This window comes from Anticarsia gemmatalis, chromosome 5 (genome assembly GCF_050436995.1).
Source record: "Anticarsia gemmatalis isolate Benzon Research Colony breed Stoneville strain chromosome 5, ilAntGemm2 primary, whole genome shotgun sequence".
In the NCBI taxonomy this organism is placed as follows: Eukaryota; Metazoa; Arthropoda; class Insecta; order Lepidoptera; family Erebidae; genus Anticarsia; species Anticarsia gemmatalis.
Window position 1 is genome coordinate 1002059 of NC_134749.1, and position 20309 is coordinate 1022367.

At 37.2% G+C, this 20309-nt stretch overlaps 3 protein-coding genes across 15 annotated transcripts in view; 1 reads left to right on the forward strand and 2 right to left on the reverse strand.

Moving 5' to 3' along the window:
* Window positions 1–871: 871 nt before the first annotated feature.
* On the forward strand, window positions 872–7413 carry LOC142972754 (tubulin alpha chain-like). 2 transcript variants are annotated; one of them, XM_076114017.1, is made up of 9 exons: window positions 872–1030; window positions 1647–1875; window positions 2229–2401; window positions 3506–3634; window positions 4550–4720; window positions 5128–5268; window positions 5654–5869; window positions 6153–6316; window positions 6530–7413. In XM_076114017.1, the coding sequence occupies exons 1-9, from the start codon at window positions 1028–1030 to the stop codon at window positions 6660–6662; spliced, it is 1359 nt and encodes a 452-aa protein (XP_075970132.1). In that variant the 5' UTR covers window positions 872–1027; the 3' UTR covers window positions 6663–7413. The 2 variants fall into 2 exon arrangements, with proteins under 2 accessions (XP_075970132.1, XP_075970133.1); XM_076114018.1 differs by having other exon boundaries at window positions 1650–1875.
* A 2436-nt stretch (window positions 7414–9849) lies between these two features.
* LOC142972755 (uncharacterized protein ZK1073.1) overlaps window positions 9850–20309 on the reverse strand; it is a 57760-nt gene continuing 47300 nt past the window's right edge. For 10 of the 12 annotated variants that reach the window (XM_076114028.1, XM_076114029.1, XM_076114026.1 and 7 more), the window contains 4 exons: window positions 19374–19695; window positions 16915–17036; window positions 16311–16473; window positions 9850–13172 (listed from right to left, as the gene is read on the reverse strand). In XM_076114028.1, the coding sequence (XP_075970143.1) occupies window positions 12984–13172; window positions 16311–16473; window positions 16915–17036; window positions 19374–19695 (796 nt within the window). In that variant the 3' untranslated portion in view covers window positions 9850–12983. The remainder of the gene's footprint in view (window positions 13173–16310; window positions 16474–16914; window positions 17037–19373; window positions 19696–20309) is intronic. The other 2 variants (XM_076114020.1, XM_076114023.1) reach the window with 1 other exon arrangement.
* Window positions 13397–15030, reverse strand: LOC142972757 (retinol dehydrogenase 13-like). Its single transcript, XM_076114032.1, has one exon. The coding sequence runs from the start codon at window positions 14845–14847 to the stop codon at window positions 13861–13863; it is 987 nt and encodes a 328-aa protein (XP_075970147.1). The 5' UTR covers window positions 14848–15030; the 3' UTR covers window positions 13397–13860.

Sequence of the window (20309 nt, forward strand, 5' to 3'; positions counted from 1 at the left end):
ATAATGTAAATATACATTCAATATTTTTTCTTGAGTATGTACCAGGTTACTTAGGCCAGGTAAGCCTTAGTTTCTTATTCCATTTCTATTCAAGTGACTTTACAATAAATAATGTGTTGTGAGCTCACATAACGCTCCGTAAATATTTAGGTATAGTAAATCGATTGAAAATTGAACAGTGTAATTGTATACGTAAAGATTATAAATATATAAAACATTTTATATCAGCAGCATCATTCAACAAAATAGGCAAAACCAACCTCATCAAAACTATCCATACCCAATTTCTGTACTACAAAAACTAATAAAAATTCCGAACATTCACAACTAACGAGCACAAAAATGCAAATCAACTTACTTGGTCCACACCAGAGGGTGCTAGTAGGGTGAAGGGTATCCCCGCCCTACTCTCCCCATCACATTGTTGCCCTAATAGCGGACCCACCCTCGCTGCCCTTAGTGCCCTACTTGCAAGCCACCCTTCGATTTAAAAGTAGGTATTTTTCGAGATATTGATAGAAATGGATTTTTGAAGAGCTATGTCGAGAAAATATGATAGAAAATATAATTTACCGTAAGATTTTTAATTACGTTATTTCAACAAAAAATCGTGTTTGTTTGACACTTGTACTTACAGTTGCATTTAGTAGCAGAAACGCTTAATAGAAGTAAGCACTGAGTTTACTTACTTAAAATAAATAATAATGTTAGTTCTGAAAAACGTAATTTGATTAGTCGAATTCACGGTCAAAAAGTTGTCAAACAACGAACCTTTTTGTAACAATTCAAAACTCTTTTCTAAAAACTTAGTATACTGGCACTTAATATTTTAACAACAAGCCATATGTAAATTTGAACATGGAATAAAAGTGAACAATAGATCCAAGCGGCCCATCAGACGGGCGTTGATTCGCATTTTTTTTCTAAATTTCAGTCCGTTTCAAAATTTTTGTAAAGAAATAGTTTTTTTTTACGGTTTAATACTATTTTTTTATACAACGGATCATCAAAATTAATAGTTTTAATCATGGTAAGTGTTTTATTATCTAGAAGATATTTGTTTCATGGATTTTGCAAATTCAGGTAACATAGTTTGTATTGTAAATCATCCGTAAGCGTAGTTCCATTTCGTAGCCATATGAAGATTATTTTGTAATTCCTTATATTACTTTAGAGCTAGTTTGAAGAATGATTTTATAGAATGTGTAAGGTTAGCTACGTGGCTCCGGAAAATTCCAGCATGGATTTGTCACGATTAATTTTTACAATGTGTTAAAAAGACAATTTTTTGGTATATTGAAATATTGTAAAATCTTGAAAACAGAATATGACGGAGTCACTTGTCTTCAAAATGAATTGTAAGCTTGACGTATTCTTACAATCATGGCCGACTAGAAGGGTCTATTTTTGTGTTCAACTTACTATTATAAATTAAGATCACATTTTTGGCAGTTCAGAATACTTTGTAGTCTACACCAGTGTTACTACTGTTAGTCTAGATAATGTAATTATAACCTCGTAAATGCTTTATCCAGCTGTCGACTGATAAGTCGCTGCCTTAATTAGATCTTCGGCCAGCAAACCGCAATCATATTAAAACAATCATTCCCATAAAATCGAATAACGTGATACATCTTGTACGCGAGCAGAGGGAGTGCATATCAGTGCACGTCGGCCAGGCAGGCGTTCAGATGGGTGTGGCGTGCTGGCAGCTGTACTGCCTAGAGCACGGCATTCGTCCCGATGGAACCCTCCCGGCGTGTGAGACGGACAGCAATGCGACAGACTCGTGCTTCAACACGTTCTTCTCGGAAGCTGACAGGGGGAAGATGGTGCCCAGGGTCGTGATGGTGGATTTGGAGGCTACAGTTATTGGTGAGATTATGTAACTAGTATAGTCTTTCAGCTTTAAAACTAGATGACCAACTCTCTCATACAAAAGCTGTTTTCCTTTTCATTGTTTTCCAAAAGTTTGCCTATTTCTAGAGCATAAAAGAGCGAACACTATTAAAACTAGTTTAGTCAACTTAGTATTAGGTATTAGGTATTTGAGTATTAGGTACGTAATTTTGGGACTGCATAACCCTAGAGTCTAGCAAGTCACTTGGCAAGAAAGCTTCGTGAAAAATCATTCTTAACTATTTATAACCGGTCACTCTGCTGAGCTAACAATCTGTACGTAGGCCTAATTTGTCAAAATTTGTAGTTAAATATCCACTTATTTCCAGACGAGGTTCGTTCAGGCGAATACCGTCAGTTGTACCACCCCGAGCAGCTGATCACGGGCAAGGAGGACGCGGCGAACAACTACGCACGCGGTCACTACTCCACCGGGCGGGAGGTGCTCGGCCCCGTCATGGAGCGAGTCAGGAAACTCGCCGACCAGTGTACTGGACTACAGGTTAGAATATCTATAAGAAAAATATATTGATTTTACTCTTTACGATTTTCAAAGGTTGACTGGCAGGATTTCTAAAGGCTGACCGGTGAAAAGCGATCTAGAAAAGCAGTTGATTCCAAAATGCAGCTAAATCGCCGATGTGTCCCATTGGTCCTGAGTTGTATTAAGATTCAAATAGTTTATGAACCTATGAAGGAGATTTAAATTTAAATTAATGGAAAAACAATTATTATTTATTTGCCTATGTGCAAATGTTAAATCCCTTTTGTTTAGTTGAGTGTGCTCGATGATAGGGAAAAGATTCTTGGGATGTCGTAGACAGCGCCATCTGTAACTTACTTCTTGAACTAAGATTAGAGAATACAATACCGGATTTGAAACTTTGTTCACTTTAACTCATATTTTATGAAAACTGGATATTTTAAGTGTGGAAATTTAAATATGCATACATGAACACGCATAAATCTCTTTTAGCAATTAAATATGTCCGGCTAGAGACATTAATTATTGCGTTGCACCACTTGCGGTTGTCGTTGTGAAATTGAAAATTAACTATTGCAAGGATAATAAATTGTAAAAGAAAAATGCCCATTCGCACATGATATATATCGATTAGTTGAGCGGACTGGTGAAGAAATTGCTTCATAATGAATTACAAGCTGATCCACGCGGCTCCGCTTATGTATAATGTACGTCCCCTATTTCAGCAACTTGGGGGTTTGCGGCATATGTCTCACATTAGGCATTCAAATATCTGCGTCGTTTTTTGCTAAATCGTCTCGTGGTTTAGCCGTGATAGTCTAATAAAAAAGACTGGACGTTTCAGATGTAACTTCGATATGAGCATGAATCAACACTTAAGCGGAGATAAATAATATCTTGAGTTGAATCTGGATACGTAATTTAGCAGATGACTAGAAATCTAATAGATATTTTATCGTTTATGGTCTGGGGTATGCCTGTTGGGTTACGGAGTGAGCCTGCATGAACATAATTTTTAGGTGGAGGGATTTAAGGCGATCTTTGCCCATTGCTGGGATAGTAAATCAAAAATAGGGCGTTATAATATTTCTCTGAACCGTATCGGTTATGTTTTTGTCGCAGGGTTTCTTCGTATTCCACTCGTTCGGCGGCGGCACGGGCTCCGGCTTCACGTCACTGCTCATGGAGAAACTGTCAGAAGAGTTCGGCAAGAAGAGCAAACTTGAGTTCGCCATATATCCTGCACCACAAGTAAGTAGCCATTCCACACTTATTGTATAAAGGTCTGAGAACTGTCAATAATTAGGGTAATTTGTTTTGATACAGCTTTTCTATTTTATTTTGCTTAAGGATTTAATACTATTAAGTGATTTAACGAGTTAGTTGACGTATCTTCATTAATTAAGAAGAACGGAAATTATTTTAAAAAATCCAGTTATAATAACATTTCTTTCATTTGTAGTTCCTACGCTATAGAGATTGAGAGCTACAGGATTTACAGCGCAATACTATGTTGGATGCGCAAATATATCTTTATAAAATAACTTCTTAATAATAGACACTTACTCGTCCCGTAATTTGCGGTTTCAGTATAATATTGCAAATATTGCCTATCATCTAGATGCTATCAAGTCAATAGGTTCCGTTCGTTGCGTGATCGTAAATTAGTTCATGAAGACATGTTGAGTACTTTGTTGCACCGCTTGTCATGTAAGCCTTCGGAAGTGTTCGAAGAAAAATCGATAACAAGTTTATTGGGGCAATTTATACCTACCAATTGTGTAATAAAAACTTGTTTAGGACTACATTACATATAATTTTACCTGTATAAGTACTCTAACATATTCGAAAGTTTTTATAAAATATTGGTTTTTCAACCTCCTATTTTGCATATATTATTGGCTAACTCACTCATCTATTGATACAAAAGCAAGAAGCCTGCAGCACGGCATCAGCCAAAAGCAATTTCATTATACTCAGGCCGTTACAAACATAACGAATCATAGAAATATAACATTGCGTAAGTATGAGTGAGAGACACCGATAAAAGGACATGTCTTAGTACGCAGTTGTTTCATCGAATAGTCTGCTATTATTTATTCACAATGAAGTATTTTTACTTGTAGAGAAACACGCACGGATTTAAAGGTCTTTATTTTCTTCTAGGTATCAACAGCGGTAGTAGAGCCATACAACGCGGTGCTGACGACACACGCCACCATCGGCCACTCGGACTGCGCCTTCATGGTAGACAACGAGGCCATCTACGACATCTGCAGGCGGAGGCTCTCCATCGAGCGACCCTCATACGCCAATCTTAACAGGCTTATTTCACAAGTAAGAACATATTTTTAGTATGTTCTATGTACGTCCAGAAGTTATCTGGCCACAAATGTACTTAAAAATAAATTTCTTAAGATGCAACAAGCGCCTGACGGATTTTTGATGAAGAATGTTTAACACTCAAAAATATTTTTTTCCGCTAAGGCATTCTAGATAGTGGTAAGATGCAAAAATAATATACTGCCAACTGCCAGGAGCAATTATTTAGAAATGCTCCTTCAATCAATATCGCCTTGGCTCTAGTATAACATAACACACAGGATACAATAAAAGATTGTTACAACGGATCTTTTATTGTATCATGTGTCTGCTTTTTTGCAGCGAGTGTATAAAAGTTAAAAGGAGTCCATCGCTAAATACGATTTGTCTCTAGTTCACTTATCTGAAATGTGGTGTTGCAGGTGGTGTCGTCAATCACAGCGTCGCTGCGGTTCGACGGCGCGCTGAACGTGGACCTCACGGAGTTCCAGACGAACTTGGTGCCATATCCGCGCATTCACTTCCCACTTGCCGCCTACGCGCCCGTCGTCTCCGCTGATAAGGTAACGAATCTCTAGCCAAAGCACTCTGCTGTCTACACGTCATGTAACCTGCACACTAAGAAGCAAAAGTAGATTGATCATGCAACCTTAGTCTCTTCTTTATTTAATTTGAGGATGGTGGAACTGTCTAAGAGCACATTTGTCTAGATAAATCCAATTCGTTTACTTGATAAAGTTTTAAGAAACGTTACAAAATTCGACAATTATTTGGCGGTTTTGATAATTAAATAAAATCTCGTAATGATGGAGGGGTTAGGCTTTGAGTCCACCGCGCTGGCCATGTGCTGGTTGTGGATTTGCATACCTTGAGGAACTGTTCCAAAGAACGCTTAGGCATACAAGGTTATATAGAAGCGAAACGAGCAAGTTATAATTTTTCTTGCAGGCATATCACGAAGGCATGTCAGTATCAGAGATCACGTCAGAGCTGTTCGAGCCACAGAACCAGATGGTAAAGTGCGACCCTCGCGACGGCAAGTACATGGCGTGCTGTCTGCTGTACCGCGGGGACGTCGTGCCCAAAGACGTGAACGCGGCCATCGCGGCCATGAAGGGCAGGGCTGGCATTCGGTTCGTGGATTGGTGTCCGACTGGCTTTAAGGTGCGAATAATTTTATTTTATTTAAAGCTCCAGCAAAATGAGTCGTAAACTCCTGTTAGCTCCATTAAAGCTGATTTCATGCTTGGGGTGCCAAAGTTAGGATCTAGAATCACGAAGTGTTTCACGGGATCAGGTGGAAATTATTTTCCGTTTAGATTTTGGACTCAAGAATTATATTATTTTTCTTGTATTAGATTTACACAGAATATCTTCGTGCTTGTAGCGACTCACTTTCTCAGTCCAGGTGGAGATCCATAAATTTAAAAAAGAACATTGTTTGCAGGTGGGTATAAACTACCAGCCGCCATCAGTAGTAGCGGGCGGAGACCTGGCGCAAGTAAAGCGCGCCGCGTCGATGCTCAGCAACACGACAGCCATCGCCGAGGCCTGGGGCAAGCTCGACCACAAGTTCGACCTCATGTACTCCAAAAGAGCGTTCGTGCACTGGTGAGTAGCCTACTTGCTCATGTTTTGTATTAAAATAATCATTGCTTCTAATATTATATCTTTCACACTTTGTGACTGAATCACCTAAGGACCTAACTTTGTAAACGAGTGCTACTGTAACTATGCATATATTAGCTAGCTTTATTTGGCTTGGCAACGTGGTGCGTGTTGAACAGGTTGAACAGTTTCTGATCTTACTGTTATTTTTCGCAGGTATGTGGGTGAAGGCATGGAGGAGGGCGAGTTTTCAGAAGCAAGAGAGGATCTTGCAGCTCTAGAGAGGGACTACGACGAAGTAGCCATCGAGACGTCAGAAATGCAGCCTGGCTGCGACGACGAGCAATGACGTCGAGCCACCGAGAGCTGCAGCCACGCCGCGCCCGCGCGCCGCCCCGCGCCCCCCTCCGCCCGCGACCGTGCACCAGCGCGCAGCTGTGCGCCCATCACGCACGTGTTCTCTCACACAAGACACTCACGCGCCTCTAGGATCGACGACACTGGGTCCCGCGTAGCACTGCACGTTCTATTGACATCGGTGCAGAGTGCCGCGCTGTCGGTGCTCATGGACTCGAGCGCCGAGGCGAGTGCGTGCTTGTCGTAAACATGGCGGCTGCGCGTCACCGCCGAAGCGGACGCCATAAAACGCGGCCGCATGTTTATTTCTATTGAATATTGCAGAACAGGGTAAAGATTAAAGGTTTGAAAATGTCCGCTGAGGTCGGATGATGCTCGAGTTGCTACCGTTGGTTGGCGTGTCGGAGACTGTGCTCCCTCGCCATATTGGAGTTCTTCGTCGAACAAACTTGCGACGAATTTTTTTTTTTATTATATTAGGATATTTTGCTAAATTTATTGGCAAATGTTGGACGGAGAACGTTTGGATTGTATTTTTTTATGCATTTACAGTAATTTTGTATTTCCTTTTAAAATTGTAAGGAGGTATTGCGGAGTCGCATAAGCGCGGTGTGTATGCGGCGCTAATGTAAGTGTAATTGTTTGTGAACGTTTGTCCCGTGTTCGTTAAAATGATTGAAAAAGTTTATACACAATGTACCCGTCTGTTCTTGTCACAATAAAATGTACAGTTTATATTCCAATTGACGTTTTATTTAGCTTATACATACAATCCACTCATTGTGTGATGCAGCACTTGGTGCGCGAGTGCTAGGGAACTGCGTCAGTGCAACCTGCGAGTGCACTCCTATGCAGAAATTAGTGCAATCTGCAGAACTTCATTGATGAGCAACCTGAGAGTGTACTGTTGCAGAAATATCAGTCTAATCTCTTCAAAACTGGTTTCAAATGTACTTAGGAGTGCATTCCTATACAAAAATATCCCTTCATAGCAAAATGTACAACAAGCAAAATGAGCACGGCACTTAAAATGTACAAATCGCATAATGTGCAAATAGCAAAAAGAGCAAATCGCATAATGTACAATACGCATAATGTGCAATACTTAAAATGAACACTATACGCAAAACGAGCAAAAAGCAAAATGTACATAATACTGTTAGGGCATGTTTACAAGACCGACTCGTGGAGATTTTTTTCTTTGATAAAAAGTATAAAAAAATACTAAACAGTTTGCATATTAAAAGTATTTCCGTTAAACTATTTCTTCTACAGATGATATATACAAGACTTGCATTTTAGTTTATTTTCTTTTAAGTTTAAATCTATACTAATCTATACTAATATTATAAAGCTGAAGAGTTTGTTTGTTTGATTGTTTGTTTGTTAGAACGCGCTAATCTCAGGAACTACTAGTCCGATTTGAAAAATTATTTCAGTGTTAGATAGTCCATTTATCGAGAAAGGCTTTAGGCTATATTTCATCACGCTACGACCAATAGGAGCGAAGTAGCAACGAAAAATGTTACAAAAAACGGGGAAAATTTTGACCCATTCTCTCTTATGTGACGCAAGCGAAGTTGCGCGGGTCGGCTAGTAAATAATATAATTTCAACAGAATTAGTTGTTGCGCAAGTCCCCATTGCTTTGTTATTTGGTGATGATTCAAGGATTTCATACCACGCCTCATTAAGTTCCCTTAATTAATATATAAATAAACTTATATTGAATGTGAAGTTGTTTTATTACAATGCTATATGAATCCAACAAACCCCAAACTAAGAAACGGCAGTAAGTGGTTAGTGTGAACGAAGGCGACTATGTACATTTTGCTTTTTGCTCGTTTTGCGTATAGTGTTCATTTTAAGTATTGCACATTATGCGTATTGTACATTATGCGATTTGCTCTTTTTGCTATTTGCACATTATGCGATTTGTACATTTTAAGTGCCGTGCTCATTTTGCTTGTTGTACATTTTGCTATGAAGGGAAAAATATTACGTAGATAGTCTGCGGAACTGAACCATATTTTTTAGCGGTTTAGTAGATAAAGGACTTATTCGCAAAATGACTTGCAGTCGTTTTTGGGCCTATTCGTGAGATACCCTATTCGTAAAACACCCTTTTCGTGAAATACCATGTTCGTAAAATACTCTATTCGTAAAATACCCTATTCGTGAAATATCCTATTCGTGAAATACCCTATTCGTGAAATACCCTATTCGTAAAATTCCCTATTCCCGAACATGAAACATAATTTCAGGATGTAGGCAAAATCCATAGTCTAAGTATGTATAAAGAGTAAATATTTAAAGAAATGGAATACATAATCATATTTATTATTTATTAAAAAGGTCAAAAATATCAAAATATGAATGATAATCAAAAACCTACTGCAATAGGCAACTGGTAAAAAGAGGTCATTTCGCGAATAGGTCTTTTTAAGAATAGGTCATTTTGCGAATTTGTCTTTATAAGAATAAGCCATTTTGCGAATAGGTCTTTTTAAGAATAGGTCATTTTGCGAATTAGCCTTTATAAGAATAAGCCATTGGACGATTAGGTCCTCTTTTTAGGGGTAAGGCGTTTTGCGAATAAGTCCTTTATCTACTAAACCTTTTTAGCCATCGGCTGCATTGCATCATAATTTTCAATTCTCAACATAAGGTTTTAAGAATTGCATTTCTGATTTGGCAAATAGGTAGGTACCGAAATTTTGAAGAGTTTGTTTGTTTGAATGCGCTAATCTCAGGAACTACTAGTCTGATTCAAAAAATCCTTTGAGTGTTAGATAGCCTATTTATCGATGAAGGCTTTAGGTGCAACGCAGACGACAGACTATCCTTGACGCACTTTTTAGTCTGTGAAAATAGAACTTATGCCATTATATGCAGTAACGCACACAACGCGCATAAAGTCCGGCGCGTTACTACATATAATTGCGTGAGTTCTATTTTCACAGACTAAAAAGTGCGTCACGGATAGTCTGTCGTCTGCGCTGCACCTTAGACAGCTTTATATATCATCACACTACGACCAATAGGAGCAGAGTACCAGTAAAAAATGTTACAAAAACGGGAAGTTCCGCGAGTCAGCTAGTATATCAAAAAAATTACAACTTCTTTAGTTATTTCGCTTCTTCGTATTTACCTTTGCATGATTTTAATAAAATAACTAAGCAATGCTACATGTAAATATTTATTTTGAATCGCACAGTTACAATCTATTCATAATCTATTCAACACATTAGGTACTTTGTACATAATACTAGAATATATAATAAAATATCTCGAAATATAACATGTACATAATTTACAAAGACGCAACCAAACTTTACGATTATACCTACTACAAAGCGTAAACACTAGAGCCTTATTATGAAACATGTTTTAGTTATAAACTCGAGTCTATAGAATATTATTATGTGAAGACATTTCCAAACTATCGTTAAACCATGTTTCAGAATAAGGAATAGGTTATTGACCTATTTCGAAATAATCAAGTGCAACTTGCTCAAAATCAATGGCGTCTTCGTCTAATCGCTATAAAAAGATAAAGACAGCGTACTTTTCTTTAATTGAATAGTCTTCCTATCGTGTGGTCAGTGGTCAACCTAGTGTCGAAGTTGTTCAAGCCGCCCGAACGGCCTTTGACGTCTCAGTTACACTTGATCATTATGAAACAGACTTATAAAATGTCTCATGACTCAATTAACTTAAGCCACATTTATAATAACATTATCATAAAATATTGCATTTAAAATTATTTTCATCTATTCATAAAAATATATAGCCTTAATTTAAGAACTGACGATAAGATGTGCAATGTGTTAAGTCCGGTTATTTACTTAATTAGTCCGGATAAATTGTAACTAATATGACATATGTATGTATATTAGTTACAGTAATATGACATATGTATATTAGTTACAGTTTATAGCAACTAGAATACTAACACGAAATGACAAAACTGCTGCGTTTGGGACTTAGGCATATTGAATTTCCAATCGGACTTATCCCTATCCGTTACCCGGACTAATATGTGACCATGTGGACTTATCCATAATCTGGACTTAACCTAATGCACTACAATAATTATTATTATACTAATTTTTGGTGTAGACATTGGTAGATTGAAATATTGTTACATTGCATATAAGAGGGTTTTTCAAAAATATAATTTAGTAACAAAATATGTGTATAATTTATATTAAAAACAGCTATATTTTTGTATGCAGGGGCTCTAAATATACACAGGTATAGACACCTATATCGATATATGACTAACCTACAAAAATGTTTAATATTAAAATGCACCTAAAATATAAATACACTCTCGCACAAACTACAATATGAATAGCAATTTTATACTTCATCGAGAAATACATAAGCTCTTTTACTTTCTATGAAATTGTCTTCCTAAATTTCCCTCTGAACTCTGATCCTGGACCTTGAAATTAAATGTAACGAAATTGTTTAGATAACTATGATTCCTGGTGTCAGAAGGTATCTAACTATTCCTTAAAATGTATTCATAACTAGATACTTACTTATTAATCATCGTTTATAGTTCATTTCAATTTTTTATTGTGACTGCTTATGTACCTACCGTTTATTATTTGTTCATAAATATCTCACAGTCTATTACTTGGTAGGCTTGGTGTATTCATAACCATATGTTGACTGTCTAGGTCTTTCAAACCAAATCATGCCTTCAGTTAAAAGTTATACTTTCATATCAAAGAAATTTCTTTCAGAACTAAAGCCAACATAATAGGAACAAGGTACTTTTTTAAAGTCAGAGTAAAGTCTAGAAAGACGTGATGCGATATGTTTTGTTCGTGCAACATCGATTTAACAATTTGATAATATTCTACACCACAAACATACAGCATACCTTAATATACAGCTGGATTTACAGGGCGTTTAGTTTAAAACAAGCTTAGTATCTATACTTATGCCACGATCATTGACTATGAAAAAGCAGTAGAATATGATTCAACAGATTTACAAAAATATTCGCATATTAATACAGGAATAACTACTACCTAGGTATATCGTGTTCCTCGTTATATATAAACATTCGGCCACAGTTGCCAGTTTTTTTTATAACCAGCCAGATGAAGTAGCAGCTATGTGTGTGTACAATACACAGGTTATTCACTCGCTATTATATCATTCTCATTATATACGGCATGGTCCAACGAGGTAGCGATAGAGGTAGAGTCAAGACGCAAGCGACCACTTTAATTTCGTTAAATAGTAGTCTTAGTAACTCTAAAACTAGTTTTGTATCAATGTTATGATTATGGCTCAGCAATTAAGTGCTTCAACTAATAATTATAAGCCTATTACCTACCTCATTGATAATTTATATTGCATCCTGCGCTTACAAAGTTTGACTGGTACTGATACAACTGCCTATTATTTTACGAAACGGGTATTAAAGTATCTTCCAGTAACGATACATGAATACGAAACCTAAATGGGTAAATGATTTAATTTTGGTTTTTGAGCTATTGCTTTAATATAACTTTCCAGAAAATTACTTAAATTTTATGGTAAATAGTAAGCGATAAAGAACGATTTATGGTATCTACGAGCTCGTGTGTAAGCGGTTATATAATAACCAACTATGTAACAGATTGAGTTGCCATTTACACGTCACGTAATCTGTGCTTGTGGCACAGATTTTATAGCATAGTGTTATTAGACGAAACGACCTACAAGCACATTTGCAGTACCTTTTATAATAAAAGGCAATCGTAATAAAGGGATATTTGTATTGCTTTTTTAACAATAGAAACCTAATGAGTAAATAGTGCTGATATTTCTCTACTTCTAGCGTGAGATGTTTGTGATTTTTTGTATTTTGGGCCAGTTTTACAGTTTATTATTAAGTGCCGGGTAATCTATCTGCTTGACAAAGTGACAGCAATTATGTGACAGCTGTCAAATTTACATCTAATGGGCTATAATAATATGATAGTTATCTAGAAGTTCTGAAAGGGACTTTTCATGGTAATTATATTAACTACTTACAAAAATATGGTTATATAGATACGTAGTTATAGACACCGATGCTTTCTAGTGCTTACTTAGTATAGGTCTACGAATATGTCTATAAACATGTTACATTATACTTTTTTATAGGCTATATAGATATTTAATCAATTTATACAATAACATTGGTCTCAATCACTACTCTACACACAAAGCAATCAATGATCTTCGCTTTAAAATAAAATCCTAAACGCCTAAGCCACGGCACCCACTTACACCGACTCCTCAAGTAGGGAGTCTCCTCGCACCAGCTACAATTTCCTATGCGGCGGCGACTCGGACACGCTCGGTGTGAGCGACAGCCGCCTAATGTTTGGTTTGTCGTATTCTTCCATGGACATAGCGCGGGACATACGTCGTTCTACTCCTGGGGGAGGGAGGGAGGTCAGGAGACCTTGACCCTGGCAAAAGAGAAGCAGGGATTGCGCGATCTTGGCCGGCTGAAAGAAAAAAATATCATTTGATGAGTAAAGGCCTGTAAAATAGTTTTCTTGCAGATATGGCCGGTTTCTGAGTCACATTTAGCGGTAGTTTATCTATTCAATCTATCATTTTTATATGAACTTAAAAGATATTGAATAGATAAACTGCCGTTAAATGTACCTCAGAAACCGGACTTAGTACTGGTAGGAAAGCTCAGGTTTATAATAAAACAAATTACAGATTCCTTGTAAGATATAATTTATTATTTACACAAATTCCATGTCAACATGTATTATATAAAATACTAAAAACCACTCCTCTAGAACATTTTGTGAAGCCTATGCGATGATTTCCAACTAATACATCTTATAATATTTAAGTATAGGAAATTGCATAATGACCTCAATAACAGCTACCAACAGTGACCCAATAATATTGTACTGAAAACGTCAAATACCTGCACTTTTTTTCATGTAACTTGAGGCTCACTTATAAAATGACCATCCACCCAAGCAGAACTCAATCACGCAACCGGCTAATCGACCAGTACGCCGCCAGTATTTCATTTCCAAGTCAATTATCATAATCATTAGCATCCCTCATCCTCGATGAACATTACACTGAATGAATAAATATACATTTATTGACGACTATATCAAAGTCTAGTGTAAACCCAGGATTAAATATGATTGTACCAACTCCTGCCTAGGAACTAAAGCACTGGTTATATTCATCATCAGTCATTTTCACAAGTCTCAATGATTCTTCCCATAATTTTGCAGCTTGTTTTGTATTGTACGCGGTTTTTACGGTTCGAGACAGACCACAGTTTTTGAAATATTCTCCACTGTATTTGCTAGCTCTGGTACTCGTACATGCGTACAGTGCTGTCTGGGCGCCCTCCCATGGCTGCTTAAACAAAGTACCTGCCAAGAACGACACGATGCTGCCGCAAGTCAGTCCTGTATTCTGAAAAATCTTCGTCCCAACCACTCCTGGGTCCACACCGTTCACAATCACATTAACATTGTTCAACCTTTTTGACAATTCACGAGTAAACATCACTAAACACAGTTTGCTGTTTCCATAGATCTGCCACCTGTACCAGTAGCCCGTTATGTTCCACTTCTCAAAATCTATTTGCCCATATTTGTGCAAGAGCGAAGATGTGTTCACTATCCTACTCGGTTCGGCTGAAGTGCCCGACTTCTTTAGAAGCGGTAGGAGCAAAAGTGTCAGTAGAAATGCGCCGAAGTAGTTCACTTGCATGATGAAGTTGATTCCATCGGCCGTGAGGAAGTCTCCCGGGATCCCGACGCCGGCGTTGTTCACCAGTATGTCCAATCTGTCTTCTGTTTTCAAAATGTCGGCAGCAAAGTTCCTCACTGAGTCTAATGATGCGAGATCAAGAAGTTTAAACACGACGTTTTCGTTGCCCGAACTTTTTATGATGCGTGCTTTTCCATCGGCACCCTCATCTTCAAAAGGGCACGCGACGATGACCCTCGCGCCTCTGTGAGCGAAGTCCGCCGCTATCTCCAGGCCCATGCCCTGCGTACCTCCAGTCACGAGCACCGTCTTTCCATCATATCTCTTCTTTGACTTGCACACTCGGTTCGTGTTCTTCTGGTACAAGCCCACGACCATTCCCGCAATGATGATGAACTCAATAATGAACAAGAACACAGACATGTTGACTGGATGTAAAGCACTTGAAGTTTATTTATGCATTGTTTGAAGTAGCGAAGTTCGCGAACTTGTATCGCTAATTAATCTGGTTCACAATATCGATGTTTTACACGCGAATGTTTCGAGCTGGTGGTTTTTTGACGCGTGCTGTCGGAAACCTTCTCGGTGAGTCAATGAACACACTTGTACTTTTACTTTGGCGTAACTGCGGACATTCTGATTGCGTTGTTGTGTTGCGACCGGTTGCAGTAATCGGGTGGGCCGGCGGAGATCCACACATTGTTTTATTTCATAACACATAAGATTATGGTATCTAATCATCATAATAATTTAAATCGGAAAATTAATATTTAAAATTTCCAAAAAATATATATAGACTAACTTTTTGGGGTAGATTTTACCTTGTATTTAAACTTGAATTTTACCTAAATAACAGATTAATATTACAAATCCTTCTTAATTGGAAAAATGATCCTTTTAGAAATTCTGAACACATTGGTGACCCAAAAATGTATGCTACAAATAAACATGACTATGAAATCGTCATAATACTCTAAATCTATCATACGCACGACTCTAGGATGTTGATAAATAATGTAATTTTTTAGACGTTTTATATTTAGATGACCTATTTTCCTTTTTTACTATTATTCATTATTTTATCTTCTCTACTTTTCCCGTATTTTACAACCTCATAAATAATTAACAATTAGCCCGTCTATCGCGAAACATTCGCAGTATGTGTTTTTTTCTGTAGCTACCTGTTAATTACCCGAATACATTGATTCTAAAAAACAAGTAATTATGGAACGGACGCTATTCACGAAAGATGGATACATTACTGAATTTCCGATAATATACGTAAAACGATATTTCAACAACGTCGAAACAAATTTTTGCAGTGAACAATTCTACCAAACGAAATTATCAAAGCATTTTTACGAATTCTGTAAATTATTATAGTTCCCCAGGTCAAAGTTCGACTACACTGGCTTGTTTCAATTTAGTTAGTTCAGCCAGTTTATAAAGTAAATTATAACATGATCATGACAAATTGTATGAACCCTGCTGGGGTAATAGACAGTTAGTTTCAGGTAACAGGTCAAAAAACTAATAAAAAAGTTACGCTGAATCTTTTCTAAGTAAGTATATAAAGGTATTTCTCAATAGTAGTCCGGAGTACAGTAACTTACACGGCATATGGAAATAGGCTCGCCCCCGATTAAAAGGCAAAAGATGTGTATTTTTCATACACTTCCTTTTCCTTCGTGTATGACAGACGTGATATGATGTATATATTAGCAATTTTGTAACTTTGTTTGCAAGTATCGTACCGAGTGGTGTTCTTTGGTCTCTGCCTACCTCTATCGGAAAAAGGCGTGATATTATATATGTAGGTAAGTATTTTGTAACTATTGCATTAACTATACAGCTGTTTTCTTGTATCAAAATAAACAAATACTCACAACTTCAGCCAGTACATCTCCAGCTCTCTCCACCTTGAGGATGGTGACTCTCTCCTTGTCCAGCTCTTTGTACATCTTCTCAATGACAGTGGAGTACGGGCTCAGCATGCCCGTGATCAGCAGGATGTCTGGCTGACAGCCGCGGAGGATCAGGTCTTTGCGGCTGAAAGAAGAAATTAATACAATAGAGATTTGGAAGGAATAATTGTACTTGGCTGTTTTCTTAAGGAAACTGAACTAAACATTTTATAGTTTCTGGAAACTTCTTGTTGACTAACGAATAATGGTTTTGGTCTAGTGATGCATGATTTTTTTCTTACTTAGGCACTGATACGAGTATAGTGTGAGTCCGATGCAAATGCATGTTTTTAATGTAAAAGTGGGGCTAAGGGGGCTTTCTCTATAATTTTTACTTAACAATTCGGGTCTGGTCCTAAATTATTAAAGTTTTTACTCAATTTCTAAACGGGAAAATCTTAAAAGGTTACGGTAAGCAGCTTTTTTATAACCCAATGTTTTGTTTTCGTTTTTAGTAACGATTCCCATCACTGGTTTAATAGACTTAGTTTCGTGATAGATCATTTATTTAAGTTTGTCAACTTACTTGATAAAAGCCTTCACGTATTGCTTGATGTTATGCGTGTTGAGATTACCGCGCAGTCGCGAGCGGTACTCGGCCAGCATGCGTTCACGTTCCGCTGCGTCCGACGAGTCCGATGACATTTGCTATATACACCATTTATAAATTAGTATTTATTATACCAAAAGTATATGGACGATGAAGGTTTCATACCCACTAGCGATAGATTGAAGTGTGAAATGCTAGTACAATAAGACAAAAAGAGTTTGAGGCTTCTGCAATGCACCTTTGGAATAAACTATGGAATATTTTGATCCGAATAGAACATTTGACGATATCGCAAGTCTATTTGTTGTGAAGTTAAAGTATAGTTGACTCAAAGAAGACATGTTTGCCTCGGCAAAGTGCTGCATTGATACTGAAATTGAACGCTAGTGAGTATGCCGGTTTATATTTTAGTTTTCTACAAAAACAAATATTAACGAATACACGCAAATATATTACACTTAATAAATAATTTTAATTATATTTCAATAAATGATACCTTCCAATGTGTTGCGCAAATAAAAAGAAGCTTATAGCGTGATGGTGTCCAATAAACTCAAAAATGTTTTTTTTAACTTGGTACTGACCCGCTGCTGGGCAAGGGTCTTCTTCCAAATTTCATTTACCTACCCATTACAAAGTTATGCCAGTTCATTGAAATTCAATGTATGTACGAATCGTAATATAATATTTACTAGAGGTATGTCGTTAAGACTGTTAAGTACTTAAAAGATTTTATGGATAAATGTTGAGACAGAGGTTGCGAAACCGCAGGTTAAACACCTCTCAGTCTATCTAGGTTAGGTACTTGTGGTACGTTCACTTGGGTCTAGAAATAAGTGCCTAGGCTACCTAGTATTAACTTTAATACTAGCTTAAGATGACGTCAGTGGTGCCCTGGTTAAAGAGATCACATTGGTATCTACGCTAATTAAACAACCTCATGAAACCAAATATTTGTGAGCCCTTTGTTATTTGAAAAAGCTTCACAAGACAAAAATATTTATTTTTAAAGACCATTAGACAGTTACTAATACACCAATAATTAAACAAATAACTTGAAAATATGATTTTTAGTAAAGGAGAAGTACAAAACTCTATCTACTGCTGAACAATTATTATAAGAAATCCGGTAATTATATTTGCGTGTGAATCATAAAAATATATAACTAAGGTAATCGATTATGAGATAATTACTGAACGTTAAGTTACACAAAATGAGGCAATATTATGATTTCTGTTACTTATGAACGGAAAAATTAAAAACGAACACAGGTAGATAATTACATATCATAACGTTCCATTCCGAAAGTGATATAGAAGGAAACAATTATAGCATTTAAGAAAATAAAAATATAGAAAATTAAGAATTTAGTACTTTAGTCCGACAACTTAGTAGAGAGGCTGGAACGCAAGGTGTGCGGGTGGTAGAAGCATAGAAAATTAAGAATTTAGAACGTCGCTCACACACAGCCATGTCAAAGGCCTTTCGGGCCGCTTGAACAACTTTGACACTAGGTTGACCACTAACCATACGAAAAGACGAAGCTTCTTAAATCCGACACAAGCCCGCTTCTCTACTAGTATCAAGTATCGACAACCGGCATGCTGGCGAAAAATATTGTATAAAAATCTGATCGGCGCCTCTAGCAGACATGGTAGATATTACTTTTGCCGTACATTTTAAACGTCAAACTCTCGATACTCAACGGTTCCAAATATAAACAACCGTGCTACAGTGTCCTCTTTGCTACACCTTCTTTTGTTTTCGATAGACACCGAAATCTCAATTATACTCTAGATAAATCGTGAATTCAAGGCTTTAAATACTAAATTGCCAGACTATACACTTACGATCAAGTATATTTTTTCATTGTCAGTCTATTAAACCCTCTTCAACTTCAGAAAGGAACGTTATAAAATTTAAATCGTTTTCTAAAGGGACAAGAACACAGAACAGTACAAAAGCAATATATAAGCGTTAACTACAAACTAATAGATATTAGTGTGTTAGTTGAAGAAGAATACGCATCTACTGGCAGAAGAATGAAGTTATTCTGATGAAAATAGGATCAAAATAACTTCATGATTTGATGTGGTGTCATCATCATTGAAAGATTTTGGTATGAAAATTGGTGTATCTGAATATTTTGACTGAAGACTTTAACTAAATGAAGAAATGAGACCAAGACTCTGTGCTCGGCATTTGGTAGGAGGCAATACTAAAATCAAAGTGGATCAGAGACAATTAATCATTCAGTTTGAATATGAAAAACGTCAGCGGCGAAAGTCTCAATTTAAAAAAAAATGTAAAGTGATCAATTTATAAACAAGTGTTATTTAAGTAAGTTTGCTAAAATATTACTGAAGACACCACACCCTTACCTCAAATTCTCCCGAGTTAGTTGATTAGTAACAAAAACAGAAGAAGAAAATACCTGATAGCTAAAATCAAGTTGGTCTGGTTCTAAACTCACATAGCCGAACTTATGATAAATGAGGAAATCTTCCTCCGACTGGGAGATGTCTGCTCCCCTCCATCGAGAGAACCTGCTTCTGAAGGCATCAGCTACTGAGGAGGTCGATGCTGTGCAGTTGACGAGGATCAGGCCCAGGAGCCGTCGGGGATGGGCCAGCCCGCACCTGGCGAGGACGTTGGCGCCAGCGCCTTCGCCCAGACCGACCGCGTAGCGGATGTGCAAGAAGTCTAGAACGGTTATGAGGTCTTCTCCGAGCGTTTGGAGGGAAGGGAATTGGTAGCTGTGAAAAAAAAAGGTTTTTACAATCAAGAAGTCATTTATTAGGTCCGTAACAAGTGGAATTTGTTGGTGTTTGCATGCCCGCATGGGATAAGCGAAATTTTATAAATATAATGTGTTTGTATTTTATGAAAAACAACTGCTGTTACATATTTTGTACTAAGAGTTAAGTATGTTTTGATTATAGATCTGCACGAAGCTATCCCAAAACCAAGACCGGCTTCAAGATCAAGATATGTTTGAAAGACGTCGGGAAATAAAAAGGTTTGCGTCTAATCTTTAGCTCGTTATCAAACACAATTTACGAAGGGGACAGTTTCACACAAAAATAGTATCTATACTAATATTATAAAGCTGAAGAGTTTGTTTGTTTGTTTGTTTGAACGCGCTAATCTCGGGAACTACTGGTCCGATTTGAAAAATTCTTTCAGTGTTGGATAGCCCATTTATCGAGGAAGGCTATAGGCTATATATCATCACGCTACGACCAATAGGAGCAGAGTACCAGTGAAAAATGTTACAAAAACGGGGAAAATTATGATTCTCTTATGTGACGCAAGCGAAGTTGCGCGGGTCAGCTAGTGGTCATATAAAATGATATGACACTCAGAAGTA

What these genes read in the sequence shown, in the direction of transcription:
- LOC142972754 (XM_076114017.1), top strand. An exon ending in TTTGGAGGCTACAGTTATTG is followed by an intron (nt 1,876 to 2,228) that starts GTGAGATTATGT and finishes ACTTATTTCCAG; the next exon opens with ACGAGGTTCGTTCAGGCGAA. An exon ending in CCGTCGTCTCCGCTGATAAG is followed by an intron (nt 5,269 to 5,653) that starts GTAACGAATCTC and finishes TTTTTCTTGCAG; the next exon opens with GCATATCACGAAGGCATGTC.
- LOC142972757 (XM_076114032.1), bottom strand. Translation starts at nt 14,847, where the DNA reads ATGTCTGTGTTCTTGTTCATTATTGAGTTCATCATCATTGCGGGAATG.